Source organism: Benincasa hispida, chromosome 1 (assembly GCF_009727055.1).
Source record: "Benincasa hispida cultivar B227 chromosome 1, ASM972705v1, whole genome shotgun sequence".
In the NCBI taxonomy this organism is placed as follows: domain Eukaryota; kingdom Viridiplantae; phylum Streptophyta; class Magnoliopsida; order Cucurbitales; family Cucurbitaceae; genus Benincasa; species Benincasa hispida.
The window spans coordinates 91,203,216-91,223,532 of record NC_052349.1 but is presented as its reverse complement, the minus strand read 5'-3'; the positions used below and the strand labels follow the sequence as shown (position 1 = coordinate 91,223,532).

At 30.5% G+C, this 20,317-nt stretch overlaps 2 protein-coding genes across 4 annotated transcripts; one reads left to right on the top strand and one right to left on the bottom strand.

Annotated features, from left to right (window-relative positions):
* Positions 1–11,309: 11,309 nt before the first annotated feature.
* On the top strand, positions 11,310–12,424 carry LOC120087790. The gene has a single exon (XM_039044694.1). The coding sequence runs from the start codon at positions 11,421–11,423 to the stop codon at positions 11,988–11,990; it is 570 nt and encodes a 189-aa protein (XP_038900622.1). The 5' UTR covers positions 11,310–11,420; the 3' UTR covers positions 11,991–12,424.
* Positions 12,425–15,211: 2,787 nt separating this feature from the next.
* On the bottom strand, positions 15,212–19,430 carry LOC120084557 (protein NUCLEAR FUSION DEFECTIVE 4). 3 transcript variants are annotated; one of them, XM_039040357.1, is made up of 3 exons: positions 18,814–19,430; positions 16,276–17,177; positions 15,212–16,003 (listed from the first exon to the last, which is right to left on the bottom strand). In XM_039040357.1, the coding sequence occupies exons 1-3, from the start codon at positions 19,141–19,143 to the stop codon at positions 15,538–15,540; spliced, it is 1,698 nt and encodes a 565-aa protein (XP_038896285.1). In that variant the 5' UTR covers positions 19,144–19,430; the 3' UTR covers positions 15,212–15,537. The 3 variants fall into 3 exon arrangements, with proteins under 3 accessions (XP_038896285.1, XP_038896299.1, XP_038896294.1); XM_039040371.1 differs by having other exon boundaries at positions 16,276–17,855; positions 18,814–18,950; XM_039040366.1 differs by having other exon boundaries at positions 16,276–18,303; positions 18,814–18,942.
* Between the last annotated feature and the right edge of the window lie 887 nt (positions 19,431–20,317).

Below are 20,317 nucleotides of genomic sequence, written 5' to 3'. Positions count from 1 at the left end.
AAGTCAAACCCAAAAAGTTGACTTAGAAGCATTTCCCACTTTTTGTATTTCTTCTAAGAAAGTAAGATGTTTATATTATGAACTTAAGTAGCATCAAGCGGATATCAATAAAATATAATATTAAAATAAATATAGTATAATATAATAATAAAATAAATAAATATTAAATTAAATTAAACATTATATAGAAATAAATAAAATATTAAATTAGTAAAATATAAAATAAATTTTTTTTTCTAAATTCTCCACTTTCTCTAATTTTCATAGATTTCACCCAATGTGTGTGTCTTTCAAAACTCATCAAATGTCACTATTTATAGGCAATTTGGCAAGTAGGAGGCGGACTACATAGACACTTATGGTATATAATCTTAAGACACATGGACAACTAATAGTGTGTAATCTTAAGACACATGGACAATACATCGGGTAATGGATAAGTGATACATGACCAATAAACACTAATAATTGGCATCTACATTACACCTAATTTAACATATTTATAATATTTCCCTTTAGATGTTCATTATATATGAATTATGCCTTGTTAAAACCTTACAAGGAAAAAACTCACTAGGAAAAAATCTTAGTGAAGAAAAAGAGTACATATTTCATATAATGTGGTACTCTTAAAAAGAATACAGTATATTTACTCTCCCTCAAGGAAACATCATTTAAGATCTCTAAATCGCCGCATTCCAATGTTGTGCACCAGTTTTTCAAAGGTTGCAGTACGTAATGCCTTGAAAATAAGTCTGCTAGCTTATCTTTCGAACAAATTTGTTATACATTGAAGTCGTCATTTTCTTCAAGATCACGAGTGTAGAAAAGGTTTGATGAAATATGTTTTGTTTTATCTCATTTAATATATCCTCCTTTCATTTGGGATATGCATATTGTGTTGTTTTCGTATAATATCGTTAGAAGATTTTTACTAGAAGAAAAACTACATGTTCCACAATGTGCTGAGTCATTGATCCTAGTCATATACATTCTTGACTAGCCTTGTGAATTACAAGAATTTCAGCATGATTTAAGGAAATGGCTGTTATGGTTTGTTTCACCGATCGCCATGATATAGTAGTTCTTCCACATGTGAATAGATAACTTGTTTGAGATCTAGCTTTATGTGGATTAGATAAATATCCATAATCTGCATAACCAACTTGATCAAAATTTGATTTATTTGAATAAAACAAACCCATGTCGATCGTTCCTCAAAGATAACGGTGTATATGCTTAATTCCGTTTCAATGACTTTTTGTTGGAGAATAACTATATCTTCCTAAGAATTTACTGAAAATGCAATATCTTGTCTTGTATTATTAGCAAGATACATAAGTGCACCAATTGCACTAAGATATTGTACTTCGGGATCAAGAAGGTCTTTATTATCATCTCGAGTTCGAAATATATCTTTCTTCATATCTAGTGAACAAACTTCCATTGGAATGTTCAATGGATATGTTTTGTCCAGATAAAACCTTTTAAAAAGATTTCCTGTATAAGTTGACTGATGAACAAATATCTCATCTACTAAATGCTCAATTTGTAAGCTACGGCAAAATTTTATTTTTCCGAGATCTTTCATCTCAAATTCTTTCTTAAGATATTCTATTGCTTTTGAAAGCTCTTCAAGTTCCATTTATATTTAAGTCGTCAACATTTACAGTTATAATAGCAAATCCTAACTATGATTTCTTTATAAAAACGCATGGACATATTGAATTGTTTTGATATCCTCCTTTTAATAAATATCCACTCAAGCGATTATACCACATTCGTCCTAATTGTTTCAATTCATATAATGATCTCTGTAATTTTATTGAACACAATTCTCGGGAATCTGATTTATATGTTTTAGGTACCTTATATCCTTCTATGATTCTTATATAAATATCATTATCAAGAGATCCATATAAATATACTGCGACTACATCCATAAGATGCATGTCTAGCTTTTCATACATAGTCAAACTAATTAAATATCTTAATGTAATTGCATCCACCATCGGATAATACGTCTCTTCGTAATCAATACCATGTCTTTGTGGAAAAACCTTGTGCAACTAGTCTTGCTATATATCTTGAGACCTAATTATTTTCATTTCTTTTTCTGACAAATATCTATTTGTATCTCACAGGTTTGACACTTTCTGGTGTTCAGACTACTATCCAAAAATTTGACATTTTGAAAGCGAGTTTAATTCTATCTCGATTGCTTCTTTCCACTTAAGCTAATTTTTTCTAAATCGACATTCTTCAACAAATTTTAGTTCAAGATCTTCATTTTTAGCTATAATATCAAGAGTAACATTATATGCAAAAATATTGTCAATAACTACCTGAGCTCGGTTCCATCTTTTTTACTATTAATTATTTTTCTTTTTCGAAGATTTTTATTTTTAAAGCCCATTGGTCTACCATGCTTCTGGCATGTTCCAGACTCATTAGTGACAACTTGCTGTGTTCGGATATCAATTTTCTATGGAACATTTGCAGCTGGTATATCTGACTTAGTTACTTTCTTTGCATCTATGAATGTATCTGGTAACTAATTTGTTATATTTTACAAATGAATTATTTTATGAACTTCAAGTTCACATTGATCTGTACGGGGACCTAAATAAGAAAATAACAATTCATTCCATGTAATTTCCAATCCTTAATTCCTCCCCTAATGTTAAAATTTTTGTCTTATTAAAATGACAATCAGCAAATCATGCAATACATAACCCGTCAGGGGTTCAAGATATTTAATAATTGATGGGGTATCATATAAAATATATATTTCTAACCTTTTTTGATGACCCATCTTAATACGTTGTGATGGAGCAATTGGAACATATACTGCACATCCAAAAATTCTCAGATGGGAAATATTTGGCTCATGGCCATAAGCTAATTGTAATGACGAGTACTTATGATAAGCTATTGGTCTAATGTGTACAAGTGACGTTGCATGCAAAATAGCATGTCCCCAAATAGATGAAAGAAGATTAGCTCTCATAAGCAATGGTTTAGCAATTAACTGCAAACGTTTTATGAATGATTATGCTAAACCATTTTGTGTATGAACATAAGCTACAAGATGTTCAACACTTATCCCAATTGGCATACAATAATTAAAATCTTAAGAAGTAAATTCACCAGCATTATCAAGACGAATGGTCTTAATATATAATCAGAAAATTATGCTCTTAACTTAATTATTTGAGCAAGTAATCATGGAAATACTAGATTTCGACTTAATAATAAGTACACATGTGACCATCTGTTGGATGTGTCTATTAATATCATAAAATATCTAAATGGTCCATTTGGTGGGTTAATAGGTCCACATATATCACCATGAATTCATTCAAAAAATGTAGGTGATTCAATCCCCACTTTGACTGTGATGGTCTAATGATAAATTTGCCTTGAGAGCAAGCATCATATGATAATTCATTAGATTGAAGAATCTTTTGGCTCTTCAATGGATGTCTATTTGAATCCTCAATAATTCTTCTCATCATTATAGACCCTGGATGACCTAATCTGTCATGCCAAATTGTAAATATGCCTGGATTCATGAACTTCAGGTTCATTGTTGCATATGTTTCAATTACTCGTATATGAGTATAATATCATCTAGAAGATAAAGCAGGCAACTCTTCCAGTATATGTTTTTCATATGAGACAGTAGATATGATATAAAGATACTCCATATTATTCGTTCTATTAGTCTCAATATGATAACCATTGCAACGCATATCTTTAAAACTAAGTAAATTTCTCTTTAATTGACTAGAGAACAATACATTGTCAATTGTAAATTTTGTTCCTCTAGGCAAAATAATATTTGCTTTTTCAAACCCTTCAATTAAGTTTGCAAAACCTGATATTGTATTGACTTTCGCTTCCAACATTGTCAGTTTGGAAAAATATTTTCTACTTGTAAGTATTGTATGTGTAGTTGCACTATCTACCAAACATAGATATTCTTTACTCATTTTTTAGTCACTCAATATATTAAAATGATTTAGGTTTCTTCATTAAAAGAAAATAATTACAATAAGAAAAATAACATTTGGAATATACAAAGGTTAACATCTACTAAGAAGAAGAAAAAAACATGGAGATGAATAAAAAAAAAAAAAACAACATTAAGTATAGATATTTTCAAAGTCAAAAGAAACACTTGATATTCCATCAACTGTGACAATCTTCTCTTCAGGAAATTCAAAGAAGTCTGTCACATCCAAATTTGTTACATAGGATGGGTCAAATATGTCACTTTCCTCGTATACAAAATTTACTTCCAAATTTTTCTCTTTTTCCTTTAGGGATGCTTGATAGAGATCAACTAAATGTTGACATACGACAAGTACGTGATCAATGCCTAATCATTTCGCATCAAAAGCATTTATTTTCAACACTTTGTGAACTCTTATCTTGTGGAGTTTTCATTTGTGATCATCATTTTGTATGGTTCTTTTGAAATTTGAATGATAAAAATGACCATCAGAAAAATAATAATTATTTTTTCCTTTGTCATGGTCATAATCTCGACCATGACCATGACCTTGACTACGAGAATGGTGTTGTTCCGATTGGTCGAAATTCATGATTTTTCATTAATAACTCGTTGTTTTGTTTGGTCACAAGAAGACATGAAATTAGTTCAGAATATTATTTAAAACCTTTCTTTCGATATTGTTGCCACAGGAGCATATTCGAGACATGAAATATAGAAAATATCTTCTTTAACATATTGTATTGATATTAGAAATTTAATAGATATTAAATATGAAAAATAACATTAAATCTATTAATTATAACGAAGAAGAAAAAACTGACATACTTTTAAGACCTACCTTTAGCAGGAAAAACAATAGGAGCTCGTACAGATAACGTATTGTGAATTTGAGGAGCACAATGAAAACATGGATACCAATAAAAAAAAATAATAATATAATATAATTATAAAATAAATAAATAAATATTAAAATAAATTAAGCATAATATTGAAGGGAACCATGAGGTCCGCAACATAAGTGGGATCGGTCCCAATTTTTTAAATTTCACAGAATTAAAATTTATAGTACAAGAATTATGCATAAATAGAATTTTATAGCATGCTAATCGAGAAGGAATTAGGGAGGAAATAACATTTACTCTTGAAGCCAAAAGGTCTTCACAAAATCTTCCTTGATCCAGTCATGAACACTTTGATCTCCAAAGAACCCAATCTCCTTGAACCAAAACAAACAATGCAAAAGACCACCACCAGAAGTGAACCTCCTGTATTCTCCTTAAGGATTGAGAATTAGTAGGAGGTGTGGACTTTGCTATCTTATTGGGAAAGGGAGAAAATTTGAGAGGAGAAGGAAAAAAAAAATTCTTCTATGTGTTCTTTGGCAAAATCCCAGAGAGAATCACTGATTTTTTCTAAAGAATACGTTAGGAAAAATGCCCCACCTTCCACACACGTTTTTCTGAGAAAGAATTAAGGGGACTCCCTCCCTTTAATTTTGAAAATTTAAACTTAAATTAAAATAAATTTAATTTATATATATAACCTATTATATGTATATATAACTATATATTATATCAAAATTAACACATAACCTATAGTTTTTATATTGTATCAAATGCAATATAACCTATACTTTTAACTTCTCTTAATCATTCATGGTGTTTAGTATAAATCACATATACTAAATTCAATTATATGAATCTTATCCATATAATTAGTATTTGAATCACATTAAGATATTTAATTCCTCTCAAAATAAACTTTATATTATAATGTATCAAATACATTATATTAATTATATCACTTATAATTTAATTAATTATATCATATATAATTAATTCTCTCAATTAATTTGAACAATTAAAATTAATCCAAAATTAATCCTCAATAATCCCTGTTGAGCTACAGAAGGGACCTTATAGACCTGTAGATTGAAGCTCTAATGGTGCTTGAATAATTTAATTAAAGGATTAAATTTCTTTAACTAAATTATTCAACATCCATTAACTGTTGGCCACTCCACTAAAGACCGACAATTGAATTCTTCGTACTACAAATATATTTTTATGTCCATTGGATATAACCAGTTAACAGTGCGATGACCCTTCATAAATTGCTCGTAAGTATAACTTGTCCAAAATTACCATTTTATCCTTATAGTACATTTAACTTCTTAAGTATTACTGATCCCTCTAATGAATAATAAGTCATAGTCCAACTATGACCAAATCCCTCTTGTGCCAAGAGAGAGTGTGGCCACATTGTTCAAGTCTCAGAATCAGCCCTTAAGGGAGCAATTTATCTATTTACCCCGACATTTGGGAATGAGTGAATTCCATCTTGTGTAGCTGTGTTCCCAGCTCCCCAATTAAACAAATCCCCAAAATGGTAGGCATATTGAGTCGGCGATCTAGCTACTCTTACCCATGCAAATCAAAGGACAACCTTCATAAGTAGGAGTTCACAACTCACTAGGGATTTAGGTTATATCACCTATGGTTATCCTGATGAAATGTAAGTCTCTATTATTAAAGACATTATATAATGAGACTATTCATTTCGTGGTCCGATCTTATACAACTCTTTGTATAGGATATCCCCACTTATATGTCTCCACATGAATGATCATGATCAAATCATTTGTAGCAGTTTACAACACTTGTAACATCTATAAAACGGAATATATATGTAGTGTCACTAGGATAAGGTACCTAACCTTATCCATCTACTACAAACCACTTAGGTTATCATTTAAACATGATCCACCGGTATGTCTCTACATACATCTTTAAATTACATAAAATAACCTAGAATATTTGTTTATTGGATTGAATGCATGCGCATAAAATAACAATTATTTTAATAATAAAACTTTTTTTATATAAAATTTACAAACTACGAGAATACAAGAGAGATTTAGGATACGAATCCAAAAAATATATAAATAAACAAAATAAAATAAATTAGCAAAATAAATAAGAAATTTCTTTAAATTCTCCACTTTCTCCAATTTTCATGGACTTTGCCCAATGTACGTGTCTTCCACTATTTATAGGCAATTTGGCAAGTAGGAGATGGATTACATGAACACTAATAGTATGTAATCTTAAGACACATGAACAACATATAGGATAATGGATAAGTGACACATAGCCAAATGATACTAATAATGGGTATCTACATTATATCTAATTTAACATATTTATAATAATTTATTATTGTTGTTGTTACTAATATTATTAACCAAAGAAAGTAAGATGCTCTTGCTTACAAAACACACCCCTTATTTCACATTAATCATATTATTAGCTTTGATTGGTGATTTTGAATAAAAATTAGAATTTGCTTTTTATTTACAAGGTTGTAAAATTTAGTACATATATTTTTAACTATACATTGTAACTTTAAAAGTATGGATTAAATAAAAATTTCAATTTTGTTAGATCACTATTTTTAAATCATATTTTTTTCACGATGGTGTGGAAGTAAGGTTGAAGAAAGGAAATATTCCTTTTTATTATAACTTTGAATTAAAAAAATTATTTATTTTTATAAAATTACCTCTTCTCTCAAACTATTTTTAAACATATTTTTGTAGTTCAAGATTTCATATAATTACATAAAATGAAGATTAAAAAAAAATCAAAGATCGATTAAACCTATTCTTAAATTTTGAAATTAAAAATATATATTTTGAACATTTAAATGTACCTAATCTAAAGAATTAAGAAATTAAAAAAAAAAAAAGTAAGTTTTAAAAACCTAACGAGCAAATATATTTATTCTTCAAAACTCGAAGATTAAAAAGATAATCCTTCTCTCGGAAAAAACAGTAAAACCACTTTAAAGTGATTTCCAATCCACTAGTTAGTAATATCTGAACTAACTCAAAACAAAAAAGCATCCAAAAATCTGAAACCAAACATTAACACAATTAATTATGGAACACTTATTGCATAAATGAAAGCTTCTTAAATGTACCATAAGTTATGCATTAATATGAAATGTCTATTCAATTTGTTTTAATTAATTATTTAGTATAATAAAGGTAGAGATTCAAATAACCGTTCTTGAACTATGCTCAATTTTGATTTTTGATTTAATTAATTTATTGGAAAATAAATAAACAAATTCACGACTTACATATTACATCCAAATCAAAACCTCTTCATAGTTTAGAAAGGAAAAAAAAAAATCATTTTGGTCCAATTGAAACTTTTTTTCAAATTCATGTACTTTCACACTTTTAATAAATCTTAAAATAGTGTCCTAAATTTTATCTTTAATTTGTTTTAAAAATGTTGAACTAATTTGTATTAAACAAAACTTTAAATAACTAATTCGAGACTCCGTTTGATAATCATTTGACATTTTATTTTTTGTTATCAATTTTTTACCAATGATTTTAAAAAATCAAGCGAAGTTTTAAAAACTAAAAAAAGTTTGTTATCAACTTTTTACGTTTAAAAAACAAGCCAAAATTTAAAAACTTAAAAAAAAAAAAAACTTTTAAAAACTTGTTTTTGTTTTTTAAATTTAGCTAAAATTTCAATAATTATATCTAAGAAAGATACAAATCATGGTAAGAAATGAGGAGGAAATAAGGTTAATTCTCAAAAACAAAAACTAAGAAAACAAAATGGTTACCAAACGAGAGCTTCAAGATTTCTTGAATGTACAGTGACAAAATTTGGTACTCTTCATGACGAATACGAAAACAAAAAAAAAAAAAAAAAACCCATCTTATTTATTTATTTATTTATTAAAAAAAGTACAAACATGATATTGTGAATAATTTTACAAAGTGAGAAAGAAACAAAATTGTCCACACTAGTTGTAACCAAACAAGTTAAAAATTAAAACTAAACAATCATATGCAATTCATTTTATTAGGCACCATAATTCAACACAAACACAAATAGAATTGCTTTTAGTTCAACCAATCCAATCTTCTCTCTTTTTCTCTCCTTGATTGATGGGGAAAATTTTTCATATTTCAACAAAAACAAGCCTTGGCCCTCACTCTACATGAATTTGATATCTCACTATACACTATTTTGAAAGGAAATTATATGACCATTTGGTTTTGTATATACCCCACATTCTCATATATTTCTTCTTCATCACTTTTGTCACTCTCAAGCTTCAATCAACACCTTACCTGTTAATAACGTTCTACCAATAAAGCTCGATTAGTTTGGAGAAGAAAAAAGAAAAAAAATAGAGTTTTACCTGCGTCATCTCTTATTGACAACTTAATTGAAATAAGCATAATTAATTCAAATTCATATTCAAATCTTCCACTCTACTTTTATATGCATATAATAAACTTAATATTATCTATTAATTACAATTTAACTAGCATAAGTGTAGTTGGCTCAAAATTTTATACCTAATTTGTATATTTCATATCATGTTTTTACAAAAAAAAAATTATAATTTCACCTAACACTACTTTTAATGGCAACTTGACCAACAAAGTTCAATTAGCTCATAACTTTCGACCTTACTTTCTTTGTTAAAATAATTTACATTAAATTTGTCAAAAGAAAATAATAGTAAAATAAGATAAAGTTTTTGGTCTATATTTCTTTATTTTATTCTTTAATTGAAAAAAACGTTAATTTTAGGTTAGTTGATGTTTTTTCTTTTCTTTTTAATTGAATGAAAGTTGGAAATAAGATAAATTAAATTAGCTTGGTGAGTAGCCGACTTTTGATATAATAAAAATGTTGAATCGAAATATATTATCCAAATTGTGATTTAATTACGAGAAATGAAATTAAATTCATAATTAAGAGCCGACTTTTTTGTATAATAAAAAAAATGTTGATGGGATAATTTTTTTCATTCTCAGAACGACAGGCTTATATGCAAGTAACTATATGCATTTTTATTGTTAGAAAATATATTTTAATTTAAAAAGTAAAATATTAGTCAAAGGCTAAACATTTCAATTTAAAAAGTATACTGCGACTTTTCAAACAAACGCTTTTTTTCTCTTTTTCTTTCTATTCAAAAAATAAAAAAGAAAAGAAAAGGGCAAAAAAAAAAAAAAAAAAAACGCTTTTTCGTTCGTTTTGAAACTTTTTTTTTTCTTTTTATAAATTAAGGCTTTTTTAATGTCACAAGTGTCATTTAGAGCTAGATTTTAGTTCCTTAATGAGTTGAACAAAGATTTTGAGTTTAAATATAGGTTAGTAGATATTTTGGGATGGGAAGATTTCGTAACAATTTACTTCTTAGACTATAAAATTTATAAAGATTTATAAGAATTTAATCGATGCACTTTAAAATTTTGAAAAGAATTTAATCCCTAATATGAAAAAGTTCATGAAAATTTAATTGTCAATTTTTATTATATAATTACGTAGTCTTGTAAACATATGAACACATTTAGTCTCTATAATCAATATATATATATATATATATATATATATATATATAATATATATATATATATATATTATATATATATATATAAATATATAAAAGAAATGTCATCAAATGTGAACAATATATTTTATGATAAGAACTAAATCGTTATAAATTTAAAAGTATAAGGATTAAATTGTAACATATTAAAGTTTAGAGATTAATTATTTAAAATAAAAAGTATAAAAACTAAATTATTATTTTCATAATAATAATAAACTCAAGTATTCACTTTTAACTTTATTAGTTTATGGGTTTGGAAAGATTCATTCAATGTTATGAATTAGTTTTAAATATTACCTTGATTACTTTCGACTTTAGTTGATTTTAGTTTTTGCAATTTTAAAATGACTATTTTATTTTTAATATATATATTTTTTGAATGACTGTTTTAGTTCATTCATTTTTAGTTCATTCATTTTTATTTCATTAAAATATTATTTCAGTCCTTCAATGATCCAAATTTCACACACACACACACACATATATATATATATATATTAACAATTTTTTTGGGTTAAAAAATGTATTATCTATCAACAATTCCATTGTAAATATTGGAAATATATTCATTAAATTATCTTTTATTACATGTTATAATAATTATTATTTAACGATAAAAAAAATAATTTCATGAGATTAATGGTTGGATTCCTACCATTATTTATTGTACTAAAAAACTTCAAGCGACTAAATTTAAGATTTATCCAAGAACTAAAATTGAATCATCCACGGAGTATTAAGAACTAAAATAGGAATTTTAATTTTTTTAATTTTACTTGAAAAGAGATTAAAATGAAGTAAAGTAATTACAATATTTATATAAGAAATTGCAAAATTAGGCTGAATATTAAATTTCACAAGTAAAGAAAAAAGAAAAAGGAAAAGTGTCGTCTTCTTCTTTATACGTTGGTTGGCAAGTATAAAAATGGCGATCTGAGTGGCTGAAAATCGCAAATCAGAGATGGATTGGTTCTCATGGCTTTCAAAAACAACTCTCCATCCTTCTTTAGTCTACGAATATGGCCTTGCCCTAGCCAACAACGAGCTCGAACACGAAGACATTCTCTATTTCAACCACGAGTTTCTTCAGAGCATCGGAATCTCCATTGCCAAGCACCGTCTCGAGATCCTCAAGCTCGCTCGCAAAGACAACGCTCTCCATCCTCGTCCAATCACCCGCCTTCTCCTCGCTCTCAAGAAAACCAAGCGCCGGTTCTCCAATCTCATCCGTAATTTCACTCACCATCATCACGATCAATTAGACGATTCTAAAGCCCTAGTTCTTGTTCCTAAATCAAGCTACGCCGCTAAATTCCTCAAGCGGAACAAAACATTCAGCGTCGGTAAACCGCAGGGGAGGTTTCTTCTGACTAATGGAAGTCCAGATCCCGGTGTGATCTGGCCGCGTATTCAAACCTTTTCCGGTCCGATTTTGTACGATTTCCCGGCGGAGGAGAAGAAGAAGGAGAAAGAGGATGGCGTGGAGGAGATCAGGTGGGATGCCATGTTTCAGGATTTGAAACCTACTTGAAATTTATATTATTTGAACAAATTCTTATGTGTTATTCTTAACAATTTCAGTTCTGGATTGGGGTAATTTGATGGTGAGAGATAGGTTTTTGTGTTCTTCCACCAATAGATGGAATAGATTGATTGAACCTTTTTTTTTTTTTTTTTTTTTTTTTTTTTTTTTTTGAAGTGGTGGGTTAGGAGAAGACAAGCTTTAGGAAGAAGGTCTGATTCGAATGATGATTGTCTCTCTTTTTTTTTTTTTTTTTTTTTTTTTTTTTTTTTGAAGATGAATCCATTCATGCTTGCTTTAGTAGATGTGTTTTTGTAAGAGGGCATGAGTAGGGAGTGTGGGATATTTTGATTTTGTTTAGAAGATGATAAATCTCTGCCAAACCCAGCTTTTGTTCTTGTGGTTTGAGGTTTCTAATGTAATTTTTATTTCTTTTCTTATTATCTCACTTATTTATTACCATTTTCTTACTTCTTTCTACTTAATTATACTTCCTTAAATTACAAATTTGTTCCATAGACTTTGATCAAAGTTACTAAGTTTCATATTATTACTCTTTATGGTTGTTTACGTACTTTTCCATAATTGTAATGAGATGTGCAACCAACCTTTAAATTTGTAATCAAATCGTGTAATCTAATTGGAGAATAAAAAATATTCGATTGAAAATGTACTACATTTATCGTTATCGTTACTGTAACAATATGAAAATTATGAATTTGTCACATTTATTGTTACTATTATCGTTACGCAGTAATCATAATAGTAACAATAAAATGTGACAAATTTATTATTTTAGGTAAACGTGATCAAAACTAATTTAATTGTATTTACAATTTAGGTCTATTACAATTCATTCATCGATAAAATTTTATCATGATTAAACCAATTATTTTTTACAGTTTGGTAAAGACCAAAGCTACCAAATTTACGATCTTTCCTTATTCCTATCATATTTTTGTCACATATCTTTTACTTTTTAGACCATACATGTGGATCCAAAACTTAGATGCAGTTGGGCTTTTTTATTTTTATTTTTTAAACTAAAATATATATTTTTTAAAAATAGAAGGAGAACGTGATACTTAGAGTTGCACCTAAGTATTACTTTACATGGAATGAAGGAATAAAATCTCTCACTTAAAAAGTTAATAATATAATCACTATGCCAAAAGCGTGCTCATTTTGCCATTTTTCCATGGATTGATGGGTGACTTGGGGTTGGGAAAACCAATATTTATATGTATTTGTTTATTTTATTCAGTTTATTCCAGTTTTGAGTTGACCATGTTGGCGATTTTGTTATTAAAAATTGAATGGGGTATATAAAATAAAATCGACGTTGTATTTCTTTAAATTATTTAGTTGAGCTAGGTTCAAATTGACAATAATATGTTATAAATGTAATAAGTTGGGTTATAAATTTAGTCTAGTTTTTAATTTGTATCTAATAATTTCTAAATTTTGAAGATGTCAAATATGTTCTTACGTTTTTAATTTTGTGTTTGATAGAAAATTAAAATTTCAGTTTTTCTATCCAATACGTTAATAAATTTTTTAAAAAATATTAAATAAGTTAAAACTTCTAAAATACAGATAAAATATTTACGAATTTATTTTACATTTGTTAAAGTTTTGACATAATTTATTTTACACTTTTGACGTAATTGAAAAAAATTAGGACAAATTTGTAATAAGTTGAATTACATAAATTTTAATCACAGATTAGTAAACATGTCTTGATACCATATCTTAATACCATATAGAAGGCTTTAGTTAATAGTGGAACCTATTACACAATTTATGCTTAGGTATAGTATCAATATTCACCCAACATTGATCCAATAAAAATAAAGTTGATAATGATGAGAAACAAAAGGCTACACCGGAGGTGATTAAGCTCTTAATTGGAGTTGGGATTGATATCACTCTAGTATCTCTCTTTATTGACGAGGCTAAAGACTCGACATAGGTTTTTGGAGATGTCTCCTTTTTCCACATTCATTGGGCTTACCACGTTTTAGCGGACACCTTTGCAAAAAGGGTCTTGGAAGAGAATTTCATCTACACTGCTCTCCCCTTACCGTGAGTGGTTCTTTTGATTGTAGATCGTGTGTTGAGGACATGAGAAATATATCAGACCTTCACATGATACCAGCAATTGAATTTGTAATTTGGGGAAAATAATGTGGCATGCAAAAAAGTAAATTTATACATCGGTGTAGTGTTAGCCACACACACATTCTGATGCTTAAGTCAGAGAGTGAAAGAGTGTGGAAGCTAGGGAGTTTGAGAGTAAACACAAGTTACCTCACATAGAGTTATAATGATGTATTTATAGAGAAATCTTGACCTAGAGTTTCATTTTCTAAGTTTCCTAGTCATATTAGGTTATCTTTTGAGTCAAATGAGTCAAGGCAAGCATTTCATGTACCCCATCCCTCAAATTTGGAGGCTCAACCTCGACCTCATCCTTGGGACGGGTTTGGGCTTTTAACCAAACCCCTCCTCTTCTCACGACCCAAATTGGTCGTAGAGCGTTCAATTCATCAAATGGAGATGATTGGCCTCGGCTTCATCTTTGGTCGGAGCTGAGGCCGCCAGGCTAATTTGGCCGATGAAATTAGCCCTTTCACCTAAGCCCATCTTATCTTCTTGGCCCACTTGTTTGTCTGTCCACTTTCATTCTGCTGGCCCAATTGCTTCTCTTTCTTCATTATGTTTCCTCTACCCTTTAACCTAAAAATCATCCATAAGTTATGGGCCATAACAGTATGTAATTCTTTAATTTCTTAACTACATGTTTGATTCACAATCTTTGTCAAGTTTACTTTGTAAGCAGTCAATTCTACTTTGTCTTTAAATTCATGAATATGCTTTTTAATGGACAACTTGGATTATGTTTTCTAAAAAAATTTGTTATCCAAATAGTACAATTTTGAAAGAAAAAAAAAACACTTTCTATATTTTTTTTATGTATCCATTAAATTTGATTTAAAATGTGAAATCATATTAAGAAAGATTTAAACCAACGTAATACAGTATTTTATATTGTGTTAGAATTTATGTTAAATTAAAAGATGTCGTACATATTATGTTACAAAATAATAATTATACAAAATTTTAATATAAAACATATTCATAAATTAACCAATAATAATGTCTTATAAAACTGCTACCAAACACAACAGAGATGCATTCCCAAATTTCTTTTGGTATTACATTACATCAATAGTTAAATAGTGTTTTTTTTTTTTTTAAAATTGAATAAAACAACATACTGATGTATATTATACCTAAAAGAAAAAGGCATTTGACATTGTGTTTAATGCACAAGGGTAACAACAAAGACAACATACGTAAGAAAAAGCCTAATACACATCACTTTTCCAACTCACAGAATACAAGTTGGCCAAAGCCAAGAGAATCCTCAAGTAACACAAAATTTATCACTTGTGAAGAGATAAGCAGCAAAAACAAGCTGCACATCTTTCAACTTTTAGTTAAGCATTGCCCCGACGAATCTAGCACTATGTTTCAAGTCATCTTCAAAACGTCAATGACCTGAACTTTGAGGCAAGCGGAACGAGCCACCAGAGTAGAGCATTTGATAGACTGGCCTTAATCTAACAGTTAGAATCATGCTCACAATCGAACCTAACCCAGCAACGCCCGAAAGGATGAAGAAAGTCATCCTGAAGCACTGTTGGCCTATGCAGGTTATTGAACCTTGCTTAGCAGCTTCCTTGTCGTATAAAGTACTGGCAAGCAGAACCGAGAAAAGGACTGCTCCTATTGGATTCCCCAGCTGCATGAAGTTGAAGATGACTCCAAAATTCTTTAGGCCGAAAATCTCAGACGCAAGAGGGACCATCATAGAATATAGAACTCCATAGCTGATTCCAATCAAACCAGTGGCAACATAGAGAGTACCCGTGAGGGCGGACGCATATAGGAGGAATGCTATAGCCATGAGTATAAGTGCAAACATCATCCATAGTGAGCGAGGTATCATTCTTGACCTGCATGACCAATGAATACCAAACCGATGAGCATTTGGTAGATGGAGCAACTTCAGAGAAAATCACTAGATACTCGTAACATAAAGTCAAAGTAATTTGGAACGATCTGCAGGTTAACTCTGAAATTACTATTTGGTAGTTGAATTTGAAGATTTGGAAGCCTTATGAGCACCAAAAACTGGGAACGAAAGGGAGCTGCATCTCAGATACCTTATTGACAAAAGTTCGGAACAGATTATTAATTCAGTAATCTGTTGTATGTAAGCATTTACCTGACGAAGTGTTCAGAAATAACACCGGAGCCTAGACGACCAACAAAATTGCAGAAGCTGAAAAGAGCCAAAAGCAATGTTGTGTCATTAACACCTAATGAAATCCCAATTTGAGACAAATTGTTGAGAACCGTTATTCCTGGACCGACCCCGAAGAAGTACAAGAACCAAAGCAGCCAGAAATCAGCTTTGATTACGGCCTCACGAAGCTTGAAATCCTCCCCTCTTTTAGGTCTTCTTTTCTTCTTGTGTATTGCCCCCTCTCCCACAGCAAGAAGTGTTTCTACATCTGATGCATCATCATTCTCATAGAAACTTCCAAGATTTGTAGCTGAGGAAGATGGTGTCAATAAAGGTTCAATTTGGGAAGAATCGCTTTCTCCAGAAGCCAAAGGTTCTACAGAATCGACTCGAGAGCCAAGTTTTTTTGTTTTTGCACAAATGGTCATTTTTATGGGAACTGCAAGAGGCGACATTAAAAAGATAACCATTATGGCAACTAAGGTATATGCAACAGCATCACTAGGCGTTGTTGTTGCATCTACAATTGTGGTCGAGACTAAAAAAACAGCTAGCAAAACACAACTAGCTTGCGTGAAAAGAAAATGAGAACGCTCAGATGGATCCTCTGATGAAGCCGGAGTACAAGGTCGAACAAAGTACATCAAGGCTAAGCACAAAATGGGTATCCCAATCGCAAGAAACAACAGTAAATTCAAAGCAGACTTTCTGAGCACCATACTGTATATCACCGTGTATACAGCGGCACTAAGCCCAACATAACCTTTAAGAATGCCAGCAACAGAACCTCTGCTGAGAGGGAAGTTCCTCATGTTGGTTACGAGCACAGCTGTTCCAAACCATGCATTGCTATTTGTAGCAATACAATGTGTGAGCCATAGCTGCCATGACATTCAGAAGTAAATGTTTAAAGCACGTGAGTTATATCTTTTTTTTCCTTTTTTTTTTTTTAAATGAAGAAGCAAACATTACTAGAGAAGAAATGAAATAACACAAGATCAAGAAGCAAAGCTAATAAAATTGCTGCAAAGACTAGGAAAAGAGTGAAGGAAATCAAGTTTTGCAAATGGATGAATATGTAAGCAGTCATATCCCATCCAAATGTTTGGTAGTTTAAGCTTGAATTTGCTCTAAATGGGGTCTCCAAGTTCCTCTACTTACTCAGGTATTCTTATTTTTTTTCTCCTAGCTACTGATACAATTTCTGTCTCAATTCTCTAGTTTCTAAAAAACTATAAACATTCAGCAATCAACCATGGGAGATATGAAAATATAATTGAAGGGAGTAGTAGAGTTAGTAGATAATAGCACAAAATGGAAAATCGATTGGATGTAGGAGAGTACGATGAAAAGTAGATGAAGGAATCAAGGAGGACAGAGTTCCAAGTTGCATGAATACCCATAGTAGGATTCATCTTGTAATCAACTACAACCTTATCCATTGAACACATATGGAGTTTCATCTGACTGATTGCGCTTGTGAGTTACATGAGATGGCATGAGCATATCAGCATCAATATGCTTGCTTACTTTCATTCAGATCATCTGATCTCAGTTACCTTTAATTTCAAAATGGACAAAGGAAGCTATTAAAAGATAACAACATTACTTTAACCATATACATTCAAATATTTCAAAAAATGATGGCTGCCATTTTAATATAGATACATGCCGATGAAATAACTAATTCTGCTAAAGTTGCTCAAATTTTTGACACTAAACCTATTAAACAATCATATCATCCATATCTTCTTCTGTGCTAAAGATGAAAAGCTTTGACCATGGATAAAGAAAATGAAATACTACCAATGCTGTTGACAATTTGACCTCATTAGTTAGCCAATGCCGTATGTCCACTCCATTGAACTTTAACGCAGCTCACGTAGTTACGAAGATTCGGATGAACAATCTTGTCCACAAGGGAAATAATCATATATCATGATTGTTTAACTTGATCAAACCTCGTTTTAACCTCAGTGGAAGAGCTTTTACTGTTTGATCCTCCCACTGTGCATCGCCGAATCAAACCGAAACAAAATCTTAACTTCCTTAGTCTGCTTCTTGGCTAACTAATTGGAGTCATGGATGGAAGGAAATAGTAGGAACTTTTTCTTTACTACAAATTTAGTTGTTCGTTTCTTATTAACAAAAAAAGGATTAAGACTTACAAAGTAACTTCTGTATCAAAAACTTCAGCAAAGCTCTTCAGTTATCAATTCCATTTATAACTAGTTACTAAGGAGCTTTGATTCAAGATCTCCCAGAAACCAAAAAAAAAAAAAAAAAACAAACAAGAAATAGAAAAAATAACTTTATTAATAGAGAAACATCTAGATCATAGGCTATCTTATAGTAACAAAGCAACCAAAAGAAAACTAAACTGTTCCATTCATCAAGAACGGCAAACAACCAACGAAGAAGAAACCCCACAAGTTCTAGAAAATCAGCAGGCAATAGAACACATAGAAAAATGAGAGAGAGATCTTCACAAAGGAAAAAGATAAACATTAAACTCACCAGCCAATAAGGCAGATTGGGGACAGTCCTGCTAACAGCAAGCCAAATAGCCCCATAACCCACAAAGCAACAGAAAGCACCAAACAAAAGTATAACCCATGGAGGAAATCTATTACAAGCAAGGCCAGGAATCAATCCCATACTCTCTCCAATGTCATTAGCCACACCCAACACAGTAAGCTGCTGCTGATTCAAACCCAGAACAGATTTAAGCAAGTGTGAATAAAGAGAGAAGTTATAAGAAGACCCAGCAGCTATTTGAACCCAGACAGCAGCAGCCAAGCCAACCCATGGCGGCCTACTTCCCCCTTTCAAAACCAGCTTAGGCATCCCCTTAAGATTAGGCGATTACCCTTGTTAAGATCAACAAAACCCCAGATGGGAAAAGGGTTCAATCGCTAATTTGGGGGGTTTCAAAAGGGTTTATAAAGGGAAGAAGAAACAGAGGAGAAATGGGAATTAACTGAAATGGGGTATGTTTTTGTTGGCGTAAAGCAGTGAGATAAGTTGATTTTTGAAGGAATGAAGAAGGGTAGGTGTCGAATTGAAAGAAAAAAAGCCAAACGAGCCCGCTCACGACACACGCAGTCCCATGAAGTTAAGAATCAATTTTTTCCCTTAAAAAGTTTGTATCTTATTCATACTTGTCGGTTCATCATGCTGTCACAAACTATGCACCAGATTCAATGGTGGCATTTGAGTTTTCTTTTCCTTTCTTTCCTCTATTTTTTTTTTTTTTTTTTTAATGTGATAAGGTTTAGGTTTTAATTTTTTAATACCCATGTGATTTGTCATGATGAACAGAGCTAGTGCCTTGAATTGAATCATTAATGATTCTTGTGGTTTCCTTACAAAATTTGTTTTCAATATTGAATATAAGAATATAAATTTGTGGGTTCATTTTTGTGTTTTCATTGCAAAAGTCAATAGGAAAGGATGAACAAGAGGAATCATAAGAAGAAAAGAAGAAAATTGTTTTAGAGGGAAAGAGGGAAAAAAATTAGGAGAAGAATTGAAACTGTTACATAAGATTGTTTGGAATACGTTCTAATATGTTTGAAAAAATGTTTTTAATAAAAATATTTTGTATATGTGCAAAGACATTGGATTGTAATAAAACGAAAAGAACCCCACGATCACATGTCAAGGTCGAGACACAAGCAAAATCAATGGAAATAAAGATAACAAAAATAACAAAATCAAAGAAAATACATACACAACACAAAGAAAAAGGTCCAAAGGAGAATTTGTACGATTTTCCTCAATAGAAGCCCCAAGCTATTATGAACAATAAAGAAAAACCTTAGACCACACAACTTGACTAGGGAAGGACACAAGTTAACCCTATGGACACTACGCTCAAGTCAAATATGATAGATAACAGCACACCAAGTGACTCTTCAAACTGTACACCTCAACTAACTATCCATACTAAAGTGACAAATCTAAAGGAGTTTTGTATTATAATGAGTGATAATGTGGGAACACACATCCCACTAGTGCA